The sequence below is a fragment of the Scylla paramamosain genome, chromosome 23 (genome assembly GCF_035594125.1).
Source record: "Scylla paramamosain isolate STU-SP2022 chromosome 23, ASM3559412v1, whole genome shotgun sequence".
Lineage (NCBI taxonomy): Eukaryota > Metazoa > Arthropoda > Malacostraca > Decapoda > Portunidae > Scylla > Scylla paramamosain.
The window spans coordinates 11185534-11212985 of NC_087173.1; the positions used below are offsets into that span (position 1 = coordinate 11185534).

A 27452-nucleotide genomic window follows, 5' to 3' on the forward strand; every position below is an offset into this window, starting at 1 on the left:
AAAGTCGCCCCCACTCATCAGTACCTTCATATTATACTGTAACAGGGAAGGTTTTATAGATGTAATACACCTATTTGAGGCTTAATTCCCATTGTACTGAGGTTTTATTTGTAAAATCTGAGGTATTTTATACACCATAAAATGAAAAAAATAAGTAAACAGGTAAAAAAAAAAAAAATAAATCGAAAGATAAAATAACAAAAATAAATAAATGGACAAATAAATAAGATTAATTAAGAAATGGAATAAAATAAAATAAATAAATAAAATAAATAGATAAAAGAAAAAGAGGCACTCAGTCTTCAACATTAATGCATTATAGAGTTGTACCTTTCATCATTACTATTTTTTAATAAAGTTACCCACACTTCATGGAAATTTATCTGGAAAAGTAAAATAAATGAATAAACAAATAAATAATAAAAAGAGAAAACCATCACTTCACAAATTTGTAGACTGACACTTCATAGTTGACCCACAAGCACACCACGAGACATACACACATACACACACACACACACACACACACACACACATATACAAGGTTTCAGTAACACATCAACATTTGCAGAAGACCTTTATTTAAAAACGATAGAAAGACAATGTACATACAGACACACAAATACAAGTAGCATGGCAAGTCTTTCTCCCCAGCAAGTCCCTATCACCTCCAGTACTAACTTAGAACAGATGGGACCACATAAATCAAAAGGCCAATACCAAAAGCTGTAAGGACTCAAGCGGGATGCACACTACTGCTCAGCTTGCACTTCACTCTTGCTACATTCAGGCAGAATTTAGTCACTTCCTACTGTGATTGTCACCGAGTTATGATCACTACTACCAACAAATCAGTGCTTGCATTTCCAAGTTACTCTGGCAAAAGAACACTATGGAATCAGAGACCTTTGTTTTGACCGTTAGTAGAGTGAGGATTTCTGAAACCAAGAAAATAATGACTGTGAAACTGGATCAAGGTGTTGGTAATGCCAGCTGGTGAGATTTTTGGTTAGGAGCATTACCAAGCAACTGTGAAATCTGGCCTCAGTCATGGGTAATGCACACTGACCACTCCACTCACAATGAAGCAAGTGAACCAAAAGACAGGAGTGACACTATTAGTAATGCTGTCAGTCCTCCTCCACTCACACTCAAATAACAGTTGTCTCACAGATATCTAAGAGTGACTGTTGGTAATATACACACCCAGTCTTACTCTGTATTTGCTCCATTCACTGCTCTTCAAAATGCTGACTGTTGCTTGAGTGTGGGCAAAGGAAAATCATAGTTCATATTAGACAGTTTGTTAGTTTGTTCTCTCATCAGGACAATTTTCAGACCACAGGGACAACTATGTATAGTCAAGTTCTCATAGGTATTTTGACCAATAATAATGAAAGATCCTTGTTGAAGTATCATTAGAATCATGAAAACACCATAATCATAATTAGAATCATGAAAACCTTAATATCTTCCACTATAGTCAACTAAATATGAGATAGAACAAAATGATTAGCAATATGTTCTTACGAGTGACTGTGTGTGCCAATAATTGAATTTAGGGAATATATGAGTGTGGCAGTAGCGGACTGAGCAAGATGATGAGGTGCATCCTGACCAAGACCTCCTCAAATGTGACCTTCCATGAGGTAAAGAAATTAAGGTAGAATTATAAATCAAAAGGTAGAATTATAGGAAGGTAAAACTATAGAAGATAAAATTGTTGAAGGTAGAATTATAACCAGAATTACTTGTTGAATTTTCTTACACTTATAGGAGGAAATTACCACTAAAAATACAAATATCTTTGGCACCAAAACACCGCAGCCACACATCAACAGGAGGGGAGGGAAGGTTGATTGGAGAAATAAATAAGAAAGGGAAAATAAAACTTTACCTGTCAGGATATTGTGGGCAAAAAAAATACAAAATAAATAAATAAAAAATAAATAAATAATAATAATAATAACATTAATAATAATAATAATAATAATAATAATAATAATAATAATAATAATAATAATAATAATAATAGAAGTAAAGTAAAAATAAAAAAAGAAAAAGGGAAGATTGATTTAAAGTATAAATAAGAACATAAGAGTATTACTTCAACATTATGTCAGGATATTATGGATTAAAACCCCCCAAAAATAATATAACTAAAAATGTATAACTGATTGTATGAATTCTGATGGGAGAATTATCTTAATTAATGTGAGAGATTAGTTCATTGATGATGATGATGATGTGTCTTCTGTAACCAGAAGACACAGGTTCACTGATGATAATAATGATGAATATAATAGTAATACAAAGAATAACACACTTTCTTCACACACAAAACATCACAATGAAAGGAAACAAACAAAACATACACTACATAAAAGAGAAAGAGATGAATTATCTACAAAATTTATGAAACACCTTGGGAGCATGAAGGCCAAAATTCCTGAACTACAACTACAAAGAAAGAGGACATTATGACGATGGCCTGGAAAAGAAACACAAGTACTAAGATGAAAAACCACAGCAAACACGGGATGTCAATTTCTCCCTACAAAAAGTAACACTGGAATTCAATAAAATGTAAAACTGCACTCCAGTACCTTCTATTTCTATGTTAATTCTCTCTCTCTCTCTCTCTCTCTCTCTTTCTTCCACACACACACAGGATCAGTACCTCCTATTTCTATGTTAATTCTTTGCTTTCTCTGTCTGCCACTCTCTCAATCTCTTTCTTTCATACACACACACACACACACACACACACTCATGACAACCACCTATCATTCAGCAATACAATTAAAGACAAACCTAACAACACAATTATTTAGTAGAAGCTGTAGTAGTTATAATAGCATTCCTGTGCATAGTAGTAAGCATCTTAAAAATGTGCATGGAGACATTATAATAAACTTGCTGACATGACCACAATGACTGCATAATCTCACTGTATGTTTTTAAATGCATAATTCACAGCCTTTCATACTCCTCATGTGACATTCTTACACACACACATATGGACACACAATAATAAATATCAGATGTTAGAATTAATGTATATTCCATCAAAATAATGAAAAATAGGTAATGGGCATTTACTAACAATTTAAATCTAAGAATAATCTCAAAAAGTGGGATAATTAGCACAGATCCAGGGTCAAGTAGGATTTGAACTGAATGCTGCCATTCAGTCACACACCAGCTTCCATACGAGACAGTCCCGCTCAAGATCTCCAGCACAGCAGCCAACCACTCCACTCATCAGCCAACACTCTCCACCCACACAGATGACTTGGCTGAATACGTTAATCAATCTCTGGCCTGAACTCACACATCCACATGACTGATATTTGTAGAGACAGACTGGCCAAAAAGAATTCAATTAAAGATTAATTCAAATGCTACACACACACACACACACACACACACACACACATTCGTAAGTTCTAGGAATAGATGTCACATATTCATAAATACAGAATTAAATTAAACACTACCTGAAATGCTACACACACACACACACACACACACACACACAAACGTGAGTCACCTACAAAATAAATACCCCAGGGAAGATAGATAGCAATACAACATCTTTTTAACCCTTTCACTGCTTTATGCAACACTTCACAACACAAAAAGCAATGTACGAATGTATCTACAAGACAGAAAGGGGATAAAAAGATCAGATTTGGCAGTTTCCAGCGAGTATAATGTTTGGAGGTGGCTGTACAAGTAGAAGAAAAGTCTGAGAGTGGTGAAGGATTGACGAAAGCTGTGCCAAATAGCAGCAAAGGGGTTATATGAAGCAAAGAAAATGTAAAGAAAGCTCAATTTTGCAGTTTTTAGTGCATATAATCTTTTGAGATGGCTGAAGTAGAAGAAATGAGAGTGATGATGGATTAAGAAAAGATGTGGCAAATACCAGTGAAAGGGTTATGTTAAGTGAAGCAGATGTGAAGAAAGAGCAGCTTAATCTCCAGGTCAGATATCCACCAAGTTCATCACTAGCACCGGAGAGGCTGCCTTCTCCTGCCCCTGAGACTTGAAGGCATCCCCCACTCCCTCCTGCTGGGCCTTGCGTTGCAGGTACAGCTCCTTGTCCCTCAGGATGGGCACGCCGTACTCAGAGTGGATCTGCGCGAAGGTGCGTCGGTTCACCAGGATGTGGGCCACGGATGGGGGCGGCGGTGCGGTCCGGTGGGGCATCGCTCCGATCGCCGAGCTCAGGTACTGGCTCACACCCCCGCCAGACACTGTGTTGGCCCTCATGCGCATGGCCAGGGTGGGGTCCAGGGTGACCTCGTTGGAGCTCTGGGGAAGGAGAGAGGTGTCAGGGTGTCTGTCCCGAGGGTGCAGCGCGTAATGCCAAGGGTGTGGGTGGCCTCGGGTGGGGCGACAACTGCTCCCCGGACCCCCGCAGGCACTCAGGCCCGCGTGTTACTGTACCTGTGTCCTATTGAAGGGATTCTGCCGCTGCCTGTGGGGAGCCTTTGGGGGGTGGCCCTCCTCGCCTCCTCCTCCCTTACCTTGACTTTCTGTATCTGCAAGTTCACACAGCTCTGTAAATATTCATGCCTCACACCAGTCCCTAGGCTCACCTATGCCTCGTGCGCTTCTATGTGTCTATGGCAAGTATAGCATAAGATGACTGACCATTAATATGCAGAGGCTCACTCTGATACATAGAAAATGCAAGCAGTTAATATATACATTACTTCTCACTTGACTTATCTTATCTTACTCCAGGTGATATTAATAGTCATTCTCCAGTCAACAAACAGAGGTCTGGTTATCTCAGTTCAAACCTTGAGTTGATAGCAAGCCTGGAGGTGACAGCAATACTTATCTATGACATTACATCACTGCTACTGTCTTCCCCACACCAGGAGGAGTGCAGCACTCACACACTTGTCAAACCAATGGAAAAAAATAATAAAAATGGAAGCATACAAGCTCTCAACACACACACACACACACACACACACACTGTCTAGGAATATCTATTTCTAACTTATCCCTGTTCTTGAGATTCCCTACAATTGGATGGCTGTGACAAGAGTGTAGTGTATTCAGGATTCCTGGAGAGAAGTAATCATGAAAGAAATGTGAGAACTGAAAGAAGACAGAAGGAAAAATTGAAGAACACTGGATGCTTGGAAAGTGTGAAGAAATGTAGGTGTTTTCTTTCAGTTATCAGTACTTGGGGTTGCTTGGAAAGAGATAGGGAGCTAAACACACCTCAAACTTCAATAATAAATTACATAATAAGTAAAATGCACCTAAATAAAGACACATGCATAAAGAAAAGCAATGATCTTAAACACACAACACGCATAAAAAAAACAAATCAATAAATAAAAACCAAACGGAAACAAAATAGAAAAAGAAAAAAAAACATAAACCTTTACTTACTTCCACTCCTGAAACACACAAAACAATCAAGGGAAACCAAGCAAAGAGCAAATAAACAGATAAAGATAAACGGTAAAGAAAAATTTAGACTTATTTAATCTCTACTGTTGAAACACACAACACAAATCAAGAAACAAAACAAACCAACAAACCACAAACTCATAAAAAAAAAAACACCCTTATTTACTCCCACTTCTGAAAAACAAAAGAAACAAACCAACTCATCACACACTCACCACACACTCGTACAAGAGAAGCTTTACATTCCTCACACACTCATCACAAACTTATCATACATACAACACAAGCTTCACATCCCTCCCTCACACACTCACCACGCATAAAACAGAAGCTTCACATTCCTCACATACGCATCACAAACCCATCAGACACTTGCCACACACAACACAAGCCTCACATTTGCCACACACACAACACAAGCCTCACACTCACACCCCAGGCACTGTGGCCCCAATGCTGACCATTAAGCTCGTCCAACTGTTTCTGCAGCTCGGCCACCATCAGCTTGAGGTAATCATAGGAGGCGCGGGCCAGGGCCTTCATCCACACCTCCAAGGATTCCTGCGAGTCCGCCGCCAGCACATACACTCGCCCGCCCCCCCCGTGGAACACCAGCTTGAACGTGAACTGGTCCTCACACTCTGCCAGCTCTGCCAGTCAGTCGGTTAAGCTTTCAGGTTTGTGCTGGTATTTGTTATCTTTTGTATGGTTAGTGGAGGGCACAAAAGGAGGGGGAGAGAGAGAGAGAGAGAGAGAGAGAGAGAGAGAGAGAGAGAGAGAGAGAGAGAGAGAGAGAGAGAGAGAGAGAGAGAGAGAGAGAGAGAGAGAGAGAGAGAGAGAGATGCAAATGTTTATCTGAGGGGAAAGTCCAAAATGGAGGCTAATTTACTCCTGGATAAATCTCAATGCTCCTCTCTTGATAGCAATAATAATAATAATAATAATAATAATAATAATAATAATAATAATAATAATAATAATAATAATAATAAAAATGATAATAGCAATAATCCATCTATCAATCTACATACCAGGCAGATAATTCCACTCAGGGTGGCCTAAACAAAGCACCACAAACTCATACACACACTCATACACATATCATTCACACTTTTAGCTGCACTGGCCTATGGTGGAAAGGGACAGTCTTATGGACCACAACACTACACCCTGGCAGCTTAGGCATGGCACAGCTAGCCACATACATCCACAGCAAGGCCCCCTTGATCCTTCATAATGAGACCACTAAATCACTACATCTGGTTCCCGTCACACAATGTCTGAGCACTGACCGATGGTGCAACCCTCCAGGATGATCACCCCGATGGGCTCCCGGTCGCCCTTCTTCTCAAAGTAAAAGAGCAGGTTCCCCTTCAGTACAAACCATCTCCTCTGGAAATTCTTGTTCACCTGAAAGAGGAAATGTTTGTCTCCTGATGTGCTTTGGAACACTGTGCCAGTCTGCATGTCATGTGGTAGGATGAGGAAACAAGCCCAAGCAGGTCCAGCCTTGAGGTAACTTATGTTGCAGTTGACTAAGGCTTGTCCTTCTGGCCTGTCAGGTCCAGGTTTGAGCCCTGGTCATGTCCATCTTCTTTTGTTTATAAGAGATTAATTTCTCAGTGTTCCATAATGGAGAATGTAATTCTTCATCTAGTCATTACATATGAACACATCCTTTCTTTCTGTTTCAAACACTACAAATTATGTTCCTAAATTACTAGAAAAACACATATTCCTTCTTGCTGTTTAATATAAGAGGTGTAATTAGAGAGAATGTAATGCCACATGTAGGAATTTGAGTTCATATATTATGTGGCACTTGTCTGCTTTAAATTCTTTCCCTTACAGGAAATACCAATAAAAAGGTCTAACTTAGGGAAAATCATCTCATCTATATATAGATCAAAATCAAGAATTGTGGAAATAACCTTAGCCTACAAATATCCAGACACTGACAGTTTATTTTTCAGCAAAACAAGAGGCTTTTTCATGTTGAGATCCATACAAATGAAAGGATCAGCAGTGAAATTAGTCAAATTAATGAATCTAAACCTCACCTAACCTAACTTAGACCAGCCTTCAATTGAAAATACTAAGGTTATTTCAATATTATCATCAAATTCAACAAGCTGTGGTTCAAGAAGTCCAGGTGTTACAAACACTCACCTCTCCCTTCTTGAGCAGGTACCCCTCCTTGTCAATGTGTGTTGGGGAAACACTGTAAGCACACAAATTCTTCTCGTTGATCTTCATGTTTCTGGCGACACCACAGCTGAGGGACTGTCTGTTGTCTGTCTTGACCTCTGGACCTGTGGAAAGTACACCACAAAATTAACATAGGTAAATAAATAATGACACTAGCTGAAAACTTGTAATACTGTATGTCTATCTATTTACATAAATCATATGTCTGTCATGTCTCAACTTCAAAACCAATGGAATTAGATCACAAAATTAACAAATATATAATAATACTATGGTGAGAATTTTGAAGAATATCTGCATTACTGTATTTGTGTTATATATCTTATGTTTGTCATCTGTCTTCACCTCTGAACCTGTGAAAAGTACATAAAAAAATCAGCATAGATATATAATGATACTAAAGTGAAGATTCTTAGAAAAATTTATATTATGTACACAAGACAAGGAAAAGCATAAGAAATTAGGAAGGAGCCTGCACATTTCATTAGCAAGAGCTGTCAACTATCAGGGATATAACCATTGATTTTGTTCTTTTCCTTTTTTGTTGTCTTCTCTACGAAACCAACAGCTGCAGCAGGACTCATGTGACCATCTAGATCCAAGTGTGGTATTATTTTATATTTACACCACCATACTCTACAACAATGGGAAAGTGACTGGGTATTATTATACATATTCACCCGTCTCACAGAAAGAGAGAGAGAAAAAAAAAAAGTTCTCCGTGAAGTACTTGTGTCACAGATAACACAATGGTATATATCATCACCACTGCAAATTGCTCTTTCCTGAGATATTTTTATCAAATTTACCATTAAGGTAGGGTAAGTTATGTTTAGTTTATGTTTTTTGATGAATTTCTGTTTGTTTACATGTGTATGTGTGGGGGGAGTATATAAGAAAAAAAAAACTTGATTTGTGGCAGTAATGTTGACTAGATTAATTCAAAGCACATAAAAATCTACCAGAAAAATATATATTCGTCCGAAAGTATTAGATGGGAGCAATTATATGACTTTGCCTGTGATTGTTGCATATCTTACTGGATTCTAAGAAACTTTATCTCTCTGAGTTTCTGTGGGAAATCCAAAGTTTTTGAAACTGGCACAGGCATTTCCCAAAGAAATTCCTTAGACCCGATGCTGTAGGATAGGTTTGGTTGGATTAGTATATCTGAGGTGGTCCAGGAGGGCGATGCCCCCTGACTAGGTTAGGTTAGATAGGTATGGGGGGGGATGGTTTAGGGCACAGGGGGGGAGGTTCTCGGGTAAGTTAAGGGGATTGGTGGATTATGGTGAAAATCTAAAAAATTACCACAAGTGGCCCTAACCAACAACAACAATAGGAAGGAGCAGATATACAAATACAAGAAACACAAAATACGGAAAAAAGAAACAGCTGGAGAAAGAAAATTAGGAAGGACCAATAAAAGAAACACGAGACAGGAAAACATGTGAAATTAAGAAAAAAAAACAATAAAAGAAACAGAATAAACACAAAATACGAAAAACCAACGGGAAATATTAAGAAATCAAGGCACACTATAAGGACATGACACCTATCACACCCCTTATTACCGAAACTCCAGCCCGCCAGGACTTACCTACTGCTTTGTGTCACGTGGTACTACTCATCACACACCTCCCACCCTCAGTACTGCCCTCCAGCAGGCTCTTAGGGGTCACACAGGAGATAAACTACGAGGTAAACTAGGCGAGGTTCTGATCCATGACGTGTTTACCTGCTAGTGTTTACCTCCCTCATAGAAAACGGGTGCTGATGTCTATTTTCTAAGGGTCGCTACTATCTCTCTCTCTCTCTCTCTCTCTGTATATATATATATATATATATATATATATATATATATATATATATATATATATATATATATATATATATATATATATATATATATATATATATATATATATATATATATATATATATAATCTTTTTTTTATATTTAGGTAAATTTAAGAGATACTGGCAAAGGGCAATAGCTGTTTAGCATACAGCTCATTAAAGGGCCAATCCCTAAAGAAAATAGGACGAAAGGATTATCTAGTGTTGGTGAAATGTCTTGCATCTGCCAACCACATCAGTATTTTTTTTTTTTTTTGTCCTCTAAGATTCTGATGGTTGGAAGATGCAACAGTGACTGGTGAGGGAAAGAAAACCCTTATCAACCTAAGAAATCCAGTGAGGCTTAATGATCAGCTTTTTTTTTTTTTTTTTTTTGTAAGATGTATGCTGATTTGGTGTTAACATACGAATGCCAAAGCCAGGTTATATGTAAATTTACCTTGAATATGGGGTGGACCTATGGCTTAGCTAAGTCCCTAACATTACACAGACCTGTGACAAATCAAAGTACCGAGCTGGAACGTCTGCCTGGAGCAGTAGGCTGAGTTGAAGCAGATCGAGTGCCTTGTGTGGTAGAGTGGACTCATAAAAACTCAGGTGCAGGAGTTCAGATCCTGTTTGATCCAGGATCCTTGTTAGTAAACTCACTGATTAAGGTGGGTTCTTTAACTTAAATTGATAACAATGCTTATCACCATTTATCATTATCCAGTTGGGAAATTAATATTTTTCCTACAGAAGGTCCTCTGGTTAAAGACAACAATAGGGCTATAAAAAAAAACCCTACTGTAATGCTAGTATCTAAAAGAATAGTTATTCAAAATCATGAGGAAACAGTGTCTTGAAACATCCCTCTTGAAAAAGTTCAGGTCACAGTGAGAGGAAATACAGAAGCAGGCTCTATTTACAAGTCAAATATTACTTTGTAATTTTTGTGAATAAAATAAACATCAAATCTCCTTCATCATATTTATCTATCAAAAGCGAGATATCAACACACATTACAGAACACATTCATTGCATCACTGTTATGGCTGGTGCTTCTGAGGGCACCTGCCAGTCATACAGTCATGTACACACACATACATCACATCAGCTATACAAATCACCACCAGGCTTGTCATTGTCATTATAATCATGTGCTTGGTAAATAACTGATTGTATGCACTTTCAGGATTTTCATTTACTTTCTACCCAATATAAATCACAGTAATTCTGATAAATATCTGATTGTACATACTGTTTTTTTTCAACACCTTATTCCTTACTTAATTTTCTTCTCACAACAGCTTCACTTGCTATCAATGTCACTGTTTAATAAATAGGTGGCCCTTCTTCCAATATCAATATTTCTAGTCTCACTAAAATTCTGTGTTCAATAGGTAACTTGATTGTACTACTTTAACACTATGATTCCTTTTCTAACTCATTCTGTACATCTTTCACTTCATCTACGTAGTGGACAGGAGGAACGCACACACTAGGCTGAGTCTTAGCATTAAACATTCCAAGCTTGATTAATCAGACACAGCTCCTAGCACGGCACAAATACTCTGTGAAGTAAAGTAATTACCTGGACGTGAAGAAACAGATGATAAAGAGTCTGCAAACTTAGTTCCTCAGCCAGCAGTATGAATATGATAAGGGTCATTATCTGTTAGTACTGTGGTTGACTCATCTCATTGTCATATACCATATTTCCTGCCACATAAGATGCACCAGAATATAAGACAGACCTATAATATGGCAGGGGATATTCAAAAAATAAAATAAGCCCCACCTTTCCCTGAACTTCATAGCCAGCCTTTCTCTGTGTTCAAGGTGTTCACTATTGGTTGAAGAGTTACAGTGCTCCTACACAGACCAGCTGTCAACTTGAAATGGTAAACAAAATACTCCCTGCACATGTTAAGGTTGTGTGCGCAGCAAATTTTATTCACATAAATTAACACCATTGAGTGATGTGTTTCAGAGTTACAGCAATCAGCTTTTATGTTTTAGCATTATTTTGGTTTGTAATCATTATCTAGTAATTTTCAACACTATTTTGATTTGTAATCATTATCTAACAAAACATAAACATATATATTTTGTTCTGGGGACAACCAGCGGTGTTTAGGTGTTACTCTAGTACTGGTAACCATAACCCATAGGCCTACCCAAACCTAACCATTGGGGTATAACATGCTGGGTGATTTTTTGGAGCATTTTTTTGGAGAGAGAGAGAGAGAGAGAGAGAGAGAGAGAGAGAGAGAGAGAGAGAGAGAGAGAGAGAGAGAGAGAGAGAGAGAGAGAGAGAGAGAGAGAGAGAGAGAGAGAGAGAGAGAGAGAGAGAGAGAGAGAGAGAGAGATGCATCTTCTATGACGGGAAATATGATACATACAAACTGTCGCTGTGTGCTCAACTCACTTCATGAATCATATACATACAAGCTACACAGTAACTTTTAAGTAAGTTTTAATTTTCATTTATCTTATTTTTTTTTTTACTATGTAAGAGAACTGCTGGCTAAAGGTTGAAAAAAAAAAAAGTTTAACTACTGCTCCTCAAAAGTATAAGAAAAGATCTACCAATAAGTACAGTATTTCATCTATCTTCTTGCTTTAAATAGGAAAACTGCCAGTTAAGGTTACAACAACTGAAGACAGGGCCTGTTTAATCTGTGCTTAAAAGTTGTACCTGAAGATAGGGCCTGTTTAACCAGTGCTTGAAAAAAATTAAAGTAAAAAAGAGATCTACCAATAAGGTACACAATTATTTGCCACATCAAGGACACTGGAAGGACCAATCCCAAATCCAACACCACAACCCTGACCATAATCCATCAATAAGTCATCTTCATACACCTTCAGAGCCTCCTTCAGGCCAGCTGCTGCAGCCAGGAAGTGACAGGGCTCAGGTTCTCTCCACTCTTGGCCACAGCCTCCACAAACTCCACCTTAATGGGTCCCAGGTGGCTGAACTCAAAGTCCTGTCCTTGTTTGCCGAGGAAGCTGTTGTTGTTGCTGCCCTCACCCACTGACTGCAGCTGGCTTGCCTTGGTCACACGGAGCAGGTTGCTGTGTGAGGAAGATTAGAGAAGAATAACATACATTCTACATAGAGGGAGGATAGCTGAGACAAGGCACACAACTTTCACAATCATACTACATCACACCACTCTCTTAGCCTCTTAGACCCTGGCAAAGAAGAGAAAGTATTCCTGCCCTCACTTTATGGGATCAGTTACACAAGGCTCTTCGTAACAATGGAAAAGAATTAGGTAGATGAAAAGAACAAATAAAAAGGCTTTATATAATATGCAGCATGGACTTAGAGGTTAAAATTAGAGGAAATCCTTGTTAATGTATTAATGTCAATAACCTGTCTTGGCTAACACTATTATGGATAATGGCTTGGTATATGGGCAGACGAATGAATATAAACACTCAAAGACTATATAATTTGAACATATAAGAAAAGACAACTCGTGCAGCCCTCCAGCACTACCACACTTACATTTCTTTCTCCAGTGTTTTCTGTATCAAGGGAGCAGCCCTGGCCAGCGTGAGGTCCTGCTTGTTACAGACCACCAAGACACGGGACACCTTGGACTGCACCGCCCCGTCACAGAGGACAGTGTACAGGAAGCTGCAGTGGGAGAGACAGTGATCAAAACAAGTCCTACAGTACAATGATGTATAGGGACAGTATGAACTACGAAAAATGCTTCCACATAGTGAACATAAGAGAATAAGGGGAGTTGCAAGAAGCTACCTGACCTATGTGTAGCTGTTCCTGTTTGAAACATACCTACCTAGTTTTACATACCATCCTCATACACAGAATTAGAGAGATAAGTGTATAAAGCTCCAGAATACATCTTTAAACACAGTCAGTATAACTAGTGAAAGTGAAAAATTAACAATGATAAATACAAGTGAAAGAATAAGCCAGCAACAAGAGGAAATTAAAAGAATGTAGCAAAAGCTGTACTCAGAAACAGAACTGAATGGCTTAGAGACTCATAAACAAGCGGACAGTAGTTAAAGGATGATTGCGGCTTGAAGGCACAGCTTATATTTAGTCAGGTGTGTATGAATAATACGAGGGGCAACTCCTCTCTCTGGACTCACTCAGCAACATCCCTCACGTCCTTCTGAATGGTGCCGGAGTCCACCATGAAGATTATTCCCCGTGCCAGCTTCTTCACCTTCTCAAATGCACCATAACGGATGCGCTCGTGTCCCGGGAGATCGTACAGAGTGAGTGATTTCTGTTGGGAGATGCAGTGATGTGGTTACAGTAATTTATTAAGGCCAAAGGTAACCTGCTGGTATAAAGTGGCTTGGGGCGAGTGATTACTGTAAACTATTTTATAACTTTGGTGAATAGTCTTGTGAGAAATAAAGTAAGTAATCTACTGCTGTTGAAAGACACACCTTCAAAAGTCTCTATATCTCTGCTATGTACATTTCCAAAAACTCAGTAATTATCATCATTATTACTATGCTTTCTTGTGTTTATTAATTTTGTGCAGGTAAGTAGCATGTTGAAAACAAGTGTATACTACTGAGGGATGTCAACTAGAGATGCTCTATTATATAATGAGGTAACATAAAATAAAGAAATATACACATTAACATCACAAAAGGCAGTTGAGGTATATAAATAGACATATATATGAGAGAAAGAAAAAAAAAAAAGGTACTAAATGAATTGGAATTGTGGAATGCCCACCTTCCCTGCAGTGTAGGTGCCAGAAGACTCCTTGATGGAAGTGACAGAGACCACATCCACGCCATGACACAACCGCGAGAACATCTGGGTCTTGCCACTCTCACACAGCCCCATCAGCAGGATGCCGCGCCCCCTACTGGTGCCCCGCAGCAAGCGCCACAGCAGGACTGGGAAGGCACAGCAGAGAATCAATGAGATGCTTAAATAAAGATGGGAATAAATACAACTTCTGAGACATGATAATAGACTAGGGACAGTATTAAAATAACATTAGCATCCTCATCCAAGAGCTGAGTTAGGTTAGATTTAAATTCATTCAGTTCATTCATCTCACAGCTCATTCCTTCATTGAGTGAAAAGTACAAAGAGCTACAAGACTGTTACCTGACATGGAAGAGCTCACATATGAGGAGAGACTTTGGAAACTAGTTACCAACACTTACATACAGAAGAGCAAGGGGAGAAATGATTGAAACATTTAAGACCTCAAACAGGAGGTAAGATGGAGATTACTGCGATGGCATATTCAAGTTGAGAGATGATTGTGATATGAGGGGCCACACTGAGAAAGTCTATAAGCCTATATCAAGATGGAATCTGATGAAGTACTCTTTCCTGTGTAGAGTGGAAGATAAATGGAATCACCTCTCGGATTATGTAGTCAATATCTACACATTTGAGAAAAAAATACATGAGTTTTGGAAAGAGCAAAAACTAAAATTTAACTATGAGGCACAGCTGTCCACCACACATTGCCAACACAACACAATGAACCTGGAACCACAGGTTTCATAAGCCTCTTTCAGTTGGACGTCTGTGGGTATCTATGAGTATGTGAATACATCGCGACTTGAAAAATTGTCATAATTTTGCAGAGGAATAGAATCAATGTCTGAAAATTAGCAGGCTATGGTTATTTAAGCCTCAATATACAAGTATACCATCATAAAGACACTGAAATAGCATAATAAATTAGGGATAATATTTAAGAATAACAGCGTTTTCATGCCAGGACTAGGTTAGGCTCGGACTTTAATAAGAACCATATATTTTCTTTTGAAGAGAAATAAAGTCAACGTCTGGAAATATGTAGCCTAAGGTTATTTCTCCTTGGCTGTGTATGTAAACCAGGATATTGACACACAAACAGTATAATAAGCAAGTAAATAGGAAAGAGGCGCCTTACAGAGTGTGAGGAGGCCCACCAGCAACGCCACCGCCACTTGTAGGTACAGCATGTTCTCTTCATTGAGCTCAGGCACCACGCTCCTGAACGTCTCCTTGAGGGATATCCTCTTCTTGGCCCGCACCTCGTCTGCCATGGCTCACAGAAAGGTAAATATGTTACCTACACCAAGCAGACTGCTCACTCCACACTAACTGCTGGCTGGCATAGGTCCGCGTTAAATTAAGGCTGGATCCGTATATCAATTTTCTAGATTATTGCATTTTTCTTCATATTAGTAACTGATTTTGATTTTATAATTTGTCGTGTTTATTTTTATATTATTTAGTGATAAGTAATTCATGGTTTAGGATAGTATATTTACTTTTCATTGCTGGAATGACAGATGGAGGTAAGGTCGTTCGTGTGGTTATAAATTCGGTTTAAATCACGGATATACTTTTAAATCATTATTCCAAACTATTATGTTTTTTTCTTAATAGTACTATTGATTTTAATTTTATAAGTTATTTTATTATTTTAGTGTTTTTTAGTAATATAAAACTTACAGTTTATGATAGTATATTTAATGATTATTGCTGGAATGTCAACTGGAGATAAGGTGATCCATCAGCTGACAACATAACAACAAACAGCAGACAAACGAGCGGCGTCACGATCATCATTATCACTAATTGCCACTCTGGTCATGCTGGCTGGCGCAAGTGTGGAGTGTGCGATAGCGAGCTGAGAGGCGAGGCAGCTTTCAGTTTTGCTTATCAGAGGAATACGAGTCAAGGGAAACACGTTGGGGTGCAACAAATTAATTTTTTTATTCCAGTGCAAGTGAGTCCCGGTTCTGTGTTATATTTGTCATTAATTAAAGGAAATAGTTGTGTTTTATCATGCAGTTGAGAGGTATCATGATTTATTATTACATTCATGCTAGTAGAAATGCGAGACAATAGTTTTTTTCGTTTCCCTCGCAAGTGATTACAAGCTCTGTGTATCTTTGTCATTAATTGAAGATGATAGCGGTATTTCATCCTGTAATTGAGACGAACCATGATTTATTTTAGTATTATGTTAGAATGTATGACGACGTGCTACCTGGTAGGTACTCCTTGGCATAGTCTGTGATGTATTATCTATGTTATCAATTAAAGGTAATAGACGTAATTTCTTACTTAATTCATATTGAATTGTTGTCGTCGTTTTTTTTTTTTTTTTTGTGACCTGTTTTGTATCGTTTCTTAGGTAGTCCATTCTTTGCTTTTATTGTCTCTTGCATTGCTTCTTTTGATTTTGTTTTATTACAATGCTTCCTCAGTTGTTTTTTTTTTTCTCTCTCCATAAGTTGACATATTACCCACCAGGGACTTCTTGACAGGACCTGTATTTGAAGCAATGCAGGCACTGAGAGACTAAACTGAGGAAAGTTTCATCAAGGTCCTAGAAAGTTAGACATAAGTTCTTACTTGCCGCACTCCAGGATGAGAAAGTTAGAACATATGCTTTCACCTGTCATGCTCCAGACAATACTTGACAAGTACACACCATATTCTAGCCAGAGCCACCTTAGAGCTGTGTCAGTGAGGCAGTCTTGGAAGTTAAGAGTAAGCCAACATTAATTTATATGGTGCTCTTTTATTTGCAGGGATCTAACAGATTATTCTTCTACTGGAAACTTCACTGAATGAGCTTGTACCTCCTCCCTTACTGATTATTCCATATATTTACCATGATTTCTTACTTTGATGATGGTTTTCTTTCTTTCATCAGATAGTGTTACATTTTCTAACCATCGGAATCTTAGAGAGAAACAGAAAAACTACCCAAGTGGTTGGCTAAAACTATTCTTTCTCTTGGCAGGAAGACTCTGAAGGCCTTGCACATCTCCCAGATTCCCCAGAAACATGTCTGTGGCAGCTCACACCACACCCCTGCTCTCCCGGGTGGTGGGCTACTCAGTGGCCATCGCTAACAATGCTGGCAGGATCATAAGGGACATCATGAAGAGGGGAGAACTGGGCATTGTGGAAAAGGAAGTAAGTCTTTGCTGTTTCATCTTTGTTGTTGAAATGAAAAGAGTTATTTTTAAAATTCACTTTAGTGCTAGGCATTGTGGAAAAAAAATAAGAATATTCAAGTGTTATTTTCTTTACTTTTACTACTGTTATGTTATATTTTTCCTGCATCCTTTGTTCTTCATTTGTTTAGCCCTTGTCTTATTTCTGTTAATTTTCTCATGTCATTTTCTTTTGTATTGCAAGTGATATCAAGGTTTATCTTGGCTCTCCCAGCCTTATCTGTGATTGAATAATGATGACTGTAACTGTAATGATAACTATGATAATATGCTCCAGAGATAAGGAGTTGAGTATTAAAAGGTAATAACCACATGCTTCAAAGCTAAGGCGATGAGCACTGTAGCAAAGAATCTCCCCTGACTTAATTATTGTGTCCCCAGAGTGCACGAGACCTGCAGACAGAGGCAGACCGGGCAGCCCAGCGCAGCATCATCACCTCCCTCCAGAAATGCTTCCCAAAATCAACCATCATTGGTGAGTGTGGTGTGCCTCAGGGTAGGGTGATGGTGGTGGTGGTGGTGGTAGGATGTTGTTCATTACTTCACTTGGAATTGATGTTGTCTAGAGGAAGAAATTAATTGATGAACCACAAAGGGATTTTAGGGTGGTGGTGGTGGTGGTGCCTAGGATGCTGTACTTTATTGGGAATTGTTGTCTTTGGGAGGAAATTAACTGGATAGTGGTAGGGTAATGGTGGTGGTGGTGGTGCCTGGAATGCTGTACTTTACTTCGCTGGGAATCACTGTTGTCTTCAGGAAAATACTTGTATAAACCACTTGATGGACTGTTGTCTCTGTTTTTTTTCTTTTTTTTTTATGTAGGAAGGACACTGGCCAAGGGCAACAAAAATCCAATAAAAAAAATGCCCACTGAAATGCCAGTCCCATAAAAGGGTCAAAGCAGTAGTCAAAAATTGATGAATAAGTGTCTTGAAACCTCCCTCTTGAAGGAATTCAAGTCATAGGAAGGTGGAAATACAGAAGCAGGCAGGGAGTTCCAGAGTTTACCAGAGAAAGGGTTGAATGACTGAGAATACTGGTTAACTCTTGCATTAGAGAGGTGGACAGAATAGGGGTGAGAGAAAGAAGAAAGTCTTGTGCAGCAAGGCCGCGGGAGGAGGGGAGGCATTTAGTTAGTAAGATCAGAAGAGCAGTTAGCATGAAAATAGCGGTAGAAGACAGCAAGAGATGCAACATTGCGGAGGTGAGAGAGAGGCTGAAGACAGTCAGTTAGAGGAGAGGAGTTGATGAGATGAAAAACTTTTGATTCCACCCTGTCTAGAAGAGCAGTGTGAGTGGAACCCCCCCCAGACATGTGAAGCATACTCCATACATGGACGGATAAGGTCCTTGTACAGAGTTAGCCGCTGGGGGGGTGAGAAAAACTGGCGGAGACGTCTCAGAACGCCTAACTTCATAGGAGCTGTTTTAGCTAGAGATGAGATGTGAAGTTTCCAGTTCAGATTATAAGTAAAAGACAGTCCGAGGATGTTCAGTGTAGAAGAGGAGGGGATAGTTGTCTGGAAGGTTGTGTCGAGTTGATAGATGGAGGAATTGAGTTTTTGAGGCATTTAACACAACCAAGTTTGCTCTGCCCCAACCAGAAATTTTAGAAAGATCAGAAGTCAAGCATTCTGTGGCTTCCCTGCGTGAAATGTTTACCTCCTGAAGGGTTGGACTTCTATGAAAAGATGTGGAAAAGTGCAGGGTGGTATCATCAGCGTAGGAGTGGATAGGACAAGAAGTTTGGTTTAAAAGTTCATTAATGAATAATAAGAAGAGAGTGGGTGACAGGACAGAACCCTGAGGAACACCATTGTTAATAGATTTAGAAGAACAGTGACCATCTACCACAGCAGCAACAGAATGGTCAGAAAGGAAACTTGAGATGAAGTTACAGAGAGAAGGATAGAAGCCGTAGGAGAGTAGTTTAGAAATCAAAGCTTTGTGCCAGACTCTATCAAAAGCTTTTGATATGTCTAAGGCAACAGCAAAAGTTTCACCAGAAAAAAAGTTTCTGTGCATTACCTTTATGATGAGAGATTCTTACTAATTTTACATGGAAAGTATAATGTTTAAGATCAGTGAAAAAAAAGAAAAGTTTTTTGTGTCTCCTTTTTCAAGATAAGAGGTTCTTATTACTGTTTGGCATTGTACCAATATCTTAAAAATATTTCATACTTCTTGCATTCTTTTATTAAATATAGGCTTTATTATGCATTTTATTATATATTTTGTCTTATGACTTGGCTTGTAGTGCCGTAATCTAAATCTTAATCTAAACTTTAACATTTGAAATAATTCATATTTCTTTTCCCTGATTTAAGTTAAGTTTTATTATGTATTTATTATTATATATTTTGTTTTATGTCTTAACCTGCAATGCTAGTGGGCTGTTTGATTTATGTACTCATTATTCTGCAGGGGAGGAGGGTGAGGATGAAGTGAAGGACCTGAGTGGACAAGTATTTGACCCATCCAGTGACAGCAGCAGCAGCAGCATCAGCAGCATCGCCTGTCCCCCACAGCTGACCACAGTAGCAGAGGAGGAGGTAAACCTTTGAACTTGTTGATGAAAAAATAGTTCCACAGACTAATTCAAGCCTTACTTCAGATTTCTTATAACCATTTTTCACTTTTTTATATTTCAAATTTGAACATGATAAACTTATAGTAAGCATCCTATTCATTTCAATACAAGACAATTTCTATGAGAGACTTTGATGTTTTCAGCTAATCTAATCACTGCTTGGCAAAATCTCATGTTTTCTCTTGAAGAATGGAGATAATATATGTATCTACATTTATAGTGGTAATATAACTCTGCAGTAAATAGATCTTTAATGTAACTTTCAGACCATTTCATTATTTTTATGGATCAACAAGATGTGATATTGGTGGCAAAATTTCATGTGTTCTCTTTAAGAATGGAGATAATGCATGGATATATATTTACAGTAGTATCATAACTGCAATAAATGGATCTTTAATGTCATTTTCATATCACTTCAATATTTTTGCTCATCACATCACTATTTCCCTATAGCTTGTGATATGGGTGGACCCTCTGGATGGCACAGCAGAGTACACACAAGGTAAGGGGAGCTGCCTTGTGCCCCTTGAATCTCATATCCAGGGTCTCTTTGTCATCTCCAGGCACTTATTTCATTGCCAGGTGTGTCTAATGCAGCTGCTGTGACCCTCTAGATGTGGAGCTTGGTTACCTTAGTGATTTATGGTGGTGTAGCATTTTATTGATAGGCTTTCATAGGTGTTGTTTTGAACTGGCAGGAGGACAGTCATTATTTTACTGACAGTGTATGTGTGTGGCGTGGTTGCCGTGACTTGGGATGTGGAGCTTGGTTACTCAGTGATCTGTGGTTGTGTGGTATTTTATTGATAGGTTTTGTAAGGTTGATATTATGTTATTGTGACATGTCATGTATTTCACTGAAAAGTTTATGTGTTACAGTCACAGCAACTTTTGTGAGGATGTGGAGCTTAGTTACTTGGTGGTTTATGGCTAAGTGGCATTCTACTGATAGGGTTTCATAGGTTTGATGTTATGTACCGGCAGGACAGTTAACCTTTTGACTGCCACTTGGTACACCTTTCCCTAATTACCAATCACTCTGAGACATCTTTACTTGTTCTGCTGCCACATCCAGTCTTTAAACTGGGTAGAAATTGCAAAATCTTTTCTTTTCATCCATAACTTTCTTGCAGATACTTGTAAAAACATTGCATGTGGTGGTGATAATTGTCTCATATCAAAGTGAAAGGGTTTAGGCCAATCATAATCCATTTGAGTGTTAGTCTGATCAGTGACATGTTGGTTTTCTCATGTTTGCCTCAAGTTTCTCATCAGATATTCAATTAAATGAAAAGTCCTAGAAATTAAAATTATTATTATTAAAGCATTATTAAATGAAAATGCCCTAGTGAGTGCATTGCATTTCTACTGTTATAGTGTTTAATTTTCATCACCTTAGTCAGTACTCCATTCCATTTGTACTATTAGTGTTTAGTTTTCATCAGCATAGTAAGTGGTCATTCCCATGTTACTGAACCTAATGAGTCTCTCTCCCTGCCACCCTGCAAGCCCATGAGTGTCGCATCAGTGGCCACCTGGGGGTTTGTAAGACTCTTGGACTGTCATGTGAAAGTTAGTTAAGATATCTGCTAATCCTTGCCTGGCCCTCTCCTGCACCCCAGCACCCTATCATCCCATCACCTCCCTCCCCTCCCTGCCATAACTCTTCACCTTAGTGAGACTTTTTAAGTGATAATTGTCTTCCCAAGTAAAAAAAAATAGAAGCAGTTTAGTTATTATTTCCCCTTGCATTTTTTTGCATCTCCCTCTCTTTTAGCAAGATTTTTTAGTTGTAATTGTCTTTCCAGGTTGTTTAGTTATTATTTCCTTATGTGAGTTTTTTTTTTTTTGTAATGCGTCTTGTTTTTTGTTAGTATTTGTATTTTGGGTGTTGACACATTTTTATTATATTAGACATTAGTTGAGCTTGGTTACCAATGTTGTTTATGAATAGTGATATCCACTGAAGGATTTTTTTTAATGTTGTAGTGGTTGTGTGTTTATGTGCACTTATATATATTTTTTTTTTGCATGAAAAGAATGCTGTTACCCACAATTTGCTGTATTTCATGAACTAAAATATCATTTAAGTTTTTCTTAGAAATATGATATACAATATTTACCTACAGTTTGCTGTATTTATTGTACTTAACCAACATTTAAGTTTGGTTGATGAAGAGATGCTATAAACAATTTGTTGTATTTCATGAACTATACTAATATTCAATTTGCAGAGAAGTCTCATGCTCATTGTACTCCATGTCATTAAAATTTGGTGCTTGAAATCAAGTTACAAAGCAGAGAATCATGATAATCACTTTCCAAACCTGCCATCACTGTATTAACCCATCCACTGCTACTTGGCACATTTCTCCTTAACCACTAACCACTCAGGGACTTTCCTCCCATTCTGAAGCCACAGCCAAACAATATAGTAGCTAGAAATTGCAAAATATATTCTTTTCATTCCTTTATTTTTTGTGAATGCTAACAGAGATTTCATATGTTGTATTTAGAGGTGTGAATTGTTGCATATCACACTAAAATGATCATATAGAGGTGCAGTAGTGGAGTAACATTGTCTGTCTCCCACAGGTCTTCTGGATCATGTGACAGTGCTCATTGGCATAGCATCGGGAGGGAAGGCTGTGGGCGGGGTGATCCACCAGCCTTACTACAATTACCAGAACCCAGGGTGAGGATAGGTTAGGTTAGGTAAATATTCAGACCACTGTTGGAGATAAAAGCTTGTGTATTTCTTGTTACTTTGGTCACTGTCATCATCTCCTTTATCTGTTGTCCTGTAGCTTTTGTACTGATGGATATGAGAGCTTGTGTGTGTCTTGTCATTGCTTTGGTCATTGTCATTATCTCACTTCTTGTTTTACTGTAACTAGTCTCTAATAGTGCAGATTAGTGTAGATGGAATTGCAGTAGGACTGTATACTGTACGTCATCTATTCTGTACTACTTTTAGAATGCAGGGATGCTCTATTGTACTAGCTGAACTGTCCTTTGTGCTTCAGGGGTGAGCTTGGCCACACCATCTATTTTGTACTGAGTAGGATGCAGGGATGTTCTGTTGTAGCAGCTGAACTGTACTGCACCTTATCTGTTCTTCAGGGCTGAGCTTGGCCGCACCATTTGGGGCATTGTAGGTGGCAGTGTGGGGGGCATGCCCATTGTGGCGCCTCCTGAGGGGAAGGTCATTGTCACCACAACGCGCTCCCACTCCTCCTCGACGGTGAATGATGCCGTCGCTGCCGTCAGCCCCACGGAGGTCCTCAGGGTGGGAGGTGCTGGACACAAGGTGAGATAAGGGCTTGTATTTCTAAATGTTTTCTCTCATAAGGACTGTTTTTTAAGGCAACAAGGAAAATTAGTTAAGTTCTCATGGTTGTTTTCATAAGAACTATTTTTTAAAGACTATAGAGATAATTAGGTTCTCATGAGGTTTTTCTTAGTGATAGTGTAGAACTGTTAAACTTTCATTAGAATCACAAAAAAATCCTGGAAAACTCATTTATTTCCACCAGAGGCTGTTAAAAGTGGCTTAGATAAGAGTTGTAGGATCATATAGGAAATTTTACTATTAGTGTTTAAAAAGAAGTAGGATGACAGAGGTAGAGTGGTGGGTGTGGAGGTGCAAGACAGAATACATTGAGGAAGAGTAAGGCAGTGGTGGTGAAAAAAAAATACTGCACCTATAAATTCAGAAATACTCAGGGATTTTCACATTTTTACACCAAAAAAAAAAAAAAAAATACTGCACTTATCAACACACAAATATTCATTGACTTTCTCTGCTATACATTTTAAGAAATACTCAGGTTATCAATATACAAATATCCAGTCACTCCCATCACTCAACACCCACACTGCCAGGTGATGCTGCTGCTGGAGGGCAAGGCACATGTGTATGTGTTTGCCAGCCCTGGGTGCAAGAAGTGGGACACCTGTGCTCCTCAGGCTATACTGGAGGCAGCTGGGGGCGTCCTCACTGACATTAAGGGCGACCCAATCCCCTATCACGCCACTGTAGCACACAGGTATGTGGGAGGGAGTTTGCTATTGTTACTAATGAAAACTATGTAGGGATGTTACTTCAATTAGCATGTTAGGTCAGAGGAGGCAGTAGACACCTGCCAAAACAATAATTAGTCCTAGTGAGGTCTGAAACACTGGACCAAGGGTGCTGTGAACTTATTATTAACCTAGCTGTGACCTCACTGAATGTTTCCCTTTGGCTGCTTTTACACCAAAGTGCCACGTCACATGTGGCAAGTACCAAGTGACACATGGCATGGTGATTTCAGACCAAGGTTGCACGTGGCATATGTCAGCCTGCTTTCACTCAGTTTACAAGATGGCATTAAGGAAGGAAGAGGTGCTGGATACATCCATATCTTAAAGAGAATGTAGAAGCTCACAGTGTTTATGTAGTTGCAAAGCAATTAGAGCTGCATGAAGAGAAGTTCAGCAGTTTTACCGAATGTGGAAAAACTTTTCGCTATCTGATGACCATTATAAACCCCTTATTGCGGCAGAAGGATACAAATTACAGAATGTGTGAGTGCCGACACTTGAAAACTGCTCTATATGTGCCATACATCCAAAAGTTTTCCTTTTATGTTATATTTTGTTATTAAAATTTAACATTTTAATATTACCTTGAATAATAATAAGTTTGGGTATGAAAGCTCTGTTAAAATTTAAAAAACACAGTCCAAGGTGGCAAGTCACATGCTGAAAAAAAACAAAAAAAAACAGACTAGTCCAGTCCCAGGATGATACACAGGTCGCGATGTGCCACTCTGGTGTGAAAGCGGCCTTTGTGTCTCATAACACAAGGGGGCAGTCACAGCCTGCCCACTAAAGACAACTTTCTTCTTTCACACAAAACTACAAACACCTAATTCCACGCACATCATTCACTCAAAATTAAAAAAATTATCATGGTGATTCCTACACCAGTCTTGGAGTTCCCATCTGGGGACAGAACCACAAATGTCACCAGGTCGAACTGCTCTTCTGGTATAGACCTGAAGTTTCTTGACACCCCCTCCTTTTTCTTCATTAACTTTTTGCAACATTCGCAGTCTTAGATCCAATTTTCAGTCTGTAGAACACCATCTCTCCTCTACTAAACCTCAACGTCTTTATCTGACTGAAACACAGGTGTCTGAGGCAACTGACAGTAGTCCCTTTTCTGTTCCCTCCTACTTTCTCTATCCTTATTTTCAATCCAAAGCTGGATGTTGTGTCTATGTGCACACTGACTTAACCTGCTCTTGTGCCCACACTCTTGAATCTTCCATGTTTTCCACCAATCTGGCTATGACTACAGAGTCACTCTCAAACTAAATTTATCTGTGCTGTAAATGTCTCACCTAACTCCTTTGACTATAAGTGATTCTTTGACTTCTTAACTTTCAAAGTGGAGCACATTCTGACTCTCTTCCCTTTTGTGGAAATATCCATTCTTGGAGACTTCAATGTTTTTTTTTTTACTTTTTTTTTTATGTGTAGGAAGGACACTGGCCAAGGGCAACAAAAATCCAATAAAAAAAAAGCCCACTGAAATGCCAGTCCCATAAAAGGGTCAAAGCAGTAGTCAAAAATTGATGAATAAGTGTCTTGAAACCTCCCTCTTGAAGGAATTCAAGTCATAGGAAGATGGAAATGCAGAAGCAGGCAGGGAGTTCCAGAGTTTACCAGAGAGAGGGATGAATGATTGAGAATACTGGTTAACTCTTGCATTAGAGAGGCAAAGTTATTGGAGATATTTTTGGCTAGATGCCAGAAGTCATAAGGGGAGTTAGATCTTGAAAGGTTTTGACACTTTCTGTTTTTGGCTAGTTGGAGAACAGACTTGGCATGGTTCCGGACAGAAATATAAAGTACATGAGATTCTGATAATGGAAGGCTTAAGTACCTTTTGTGGGCCACCTCTCTATCATGTATAGCACGAAAACAAGCTGTGTTAAACCAAGGTTCAGAAGGTTTAGGATGAGAAAAAGAGTGAGGAATGTACGTCTCCATGCCAGACACTATCACCTCTGTTATGCGCTCAGCACACAAAGACGGGTCTCTGACATGGAAGCAGTAGTCATTCCAGGGAAAATCAGTAAAATACCTCCTCAGATCCCCCAAACTAGCAGAGGCAAAATGCCAGAGGCACCTTCGCTTAGGGGGGATCCTGAGGAGGGATTGGAGCGATAGGACAAGATAAAGATATGAGATTGTGATCGGAGGAGCCCAACGGAGAAGAAAGGGTGACAGCATAAGCAGAAGGATTAGAGGTCAGGAAAAGGTCAAGAATGTTGGGCGATTTAACACAACCTGTTCTCGTGCTATACATGTTAGAGAGGTGGCTCACAAAGGGTATTTGAGCCTTCCATCATCTGAATCTCATGCTCTTTATATTTCTGCTGGGAACCATGCCAAGTCTGTTCTCCAACTAGCCAAAAACTCCTTCATTAATAGAAAGTCTCAAAATCTTTCAAGATCTGACTCCTCTCATGACTTCTGGCATCTAGCTAAAAACATCTCCAATAACTTTGCTTTTTCTTCTTTCCTTCCTTTATTTCAACCAGATGGCACCACTGCTATCACATCTATCTCTAATGCTGAATTTTTCACTTTGACCTTTGTTAAACACTCTACCTTGGATGATTCAGGGCTTGTTCCTTTCTCTTCTCCACCCTCTTACTACTTCATGCTACCTATTAAAGTTCTTTGTAATGTTTTCCATGCCCTTGGAAGGTTTATCGACCTGATGGGGTCCCTCCTATTGTTCTTCGAAACTGCCTCCATGCTTGCACCTTGCCTAGTCAAACTCTTTCAATTCTGTCCGTCAGCATCCACCTTTCCTTCTTGCTGGAAGTTTGCCTACATTCAGCCTGTTCCTAAAAAGGGTGACTGTTCTAGTCCCTCAAATTACTGTCCTATTGCTTTAATTTCCTGCCTATCTAAAGTTTTGAATCTATTCCAAACAGGAAGATTCTTGAATATCTGTCACTTCACAGCTTTCTGTGTGATCGTCAGTATTGGTTCTTTGAAGGCCACTGTACTGGTGATCTTCTGGCTTTCCTTACTGAGTCTTGATCATCCTCTTTTAGAGATTTTGGTGAAACTTTTTCTGTTAGCTTAGACATATAAAAAGCTTTTGATAGAGTCTGTCACAAAGCTTTGATCTCCAAATTATCCTGCTATGGCTTCTATCCTTCTCTCTGTAACTTCATCCCAGCCTCTTTCTCAGCCTCTTTCTAATTGTCGCAATGTTGCATCTCTAGCTATCTTCTATCACTATTTTCATACCAGCTGCTCTTCTGATCTTGCTAACTGAATGCCTCCCCTCCTCCTATGGCCTTGCTGC

The 27452-nt window shown here is 38.9% G+C and overlaps 3 protein-coding genes across 6 annotated transcripts in view; 1 reads left to right on the top strand and 2 right to left on the bottom strand.

The window, feature by feature from the left end:
- Window positions 1–564: 564 nt before the first annotated feature.
- Window positions 565–9406, bottom strand: LOC135112170 (sesquipedalian-1-like). Its single transcript, XM_064026257.1, has 6 exons — window positions 9248–9406; window positions 7609–7751; window positions 6732–6849; window positions 5901–6089; window positions 4453–4547; window positions 565–4317 (listed from the first exon to the last, which is right to left on the bottom strand). Exons 2-6 carry the CDS (start codon window positions 7693–7695, stop codon window positions 3988–3990), a joined length of 819 nt encoding a protein of 272 aa, XP_063882327.1. The 5' UTR covers window positions 7696–7751; window positions 9248–9406; the 3' UTR covers window positions 565–3987.
- A 1056-nt stretch (window positions 9407–10462) lies between these two features.
- Window positions 10463–15816, bottom strand: LOC135112171 (signal recognition particle receptor subunit beta-like). The gene is made up of 5 exons (XM_064026258.1): window positions 15414–15816; window positions 14228–14394; window positions 13624–13763; window positions 13007–13138; window positions 10463–12567 (listed from the first exon to the last, which is right to left on the bottom strand). Exons 1-5 carry the CDS (start codon window positions 15547–15549, stop codon window positions 12369–12371), a joined length of 774 nt encoding a protein of 257 aa, XP_063882328.1. The 5' UTR covers window positions 15550–15816; the 3' UTR covers window positions 10463–12368.
- A 219-nt stretch (window positions 15817–16035) lies between these two features.
- Window positions 16036–27452, top strand: part of LOC135112172 (3'(2'),5'-bisphosphate nucleotidase 1-like) — a 13460-nt gene continuing 2043 nt past the window's right edge. Inside the window, exons 1-9 of one of the 4 annotated variants that reach the window (XM_064026259.1) lie at window positions 16036–16238; window positions 17265–17440; window positions 17863–17956; window positions 19906–20033; window positions 20528–20576; window positions 21584–21646; window positions 22670–22769; window positions 23198–23384; window positions 23960–24123. In XM_064026259.1, the coding sequence (XP_063882329.1) occupies window positions 17309–17440; window positions 17863–17956; window positions 19906–20033; window positions 20528–20576; window positions 21584–21646; window positions 22670–22769; window positions 23198–23384; window positions 23960–24123 (917 nt within the window). In that variant the 5' untranslated portion in view covers window positions 16036–16238; window positions 17265–17308. Of the gene's footprint in view, window positions 16239–16876; window positions 17009–17264; window positions 17441–17862; window positions 17957–19905; window positions 20034–20527; window positions 20577–21583; window positions 21647–22669; window positions 22770–23197; window positions 23385–23959; window positions 24124–27452 lie in introns of those variants that run through there. The other 3 variants (XM_064026260.1, XM_064026261.1, XM_064026262.1) reach the window with 3 other exon arrangements.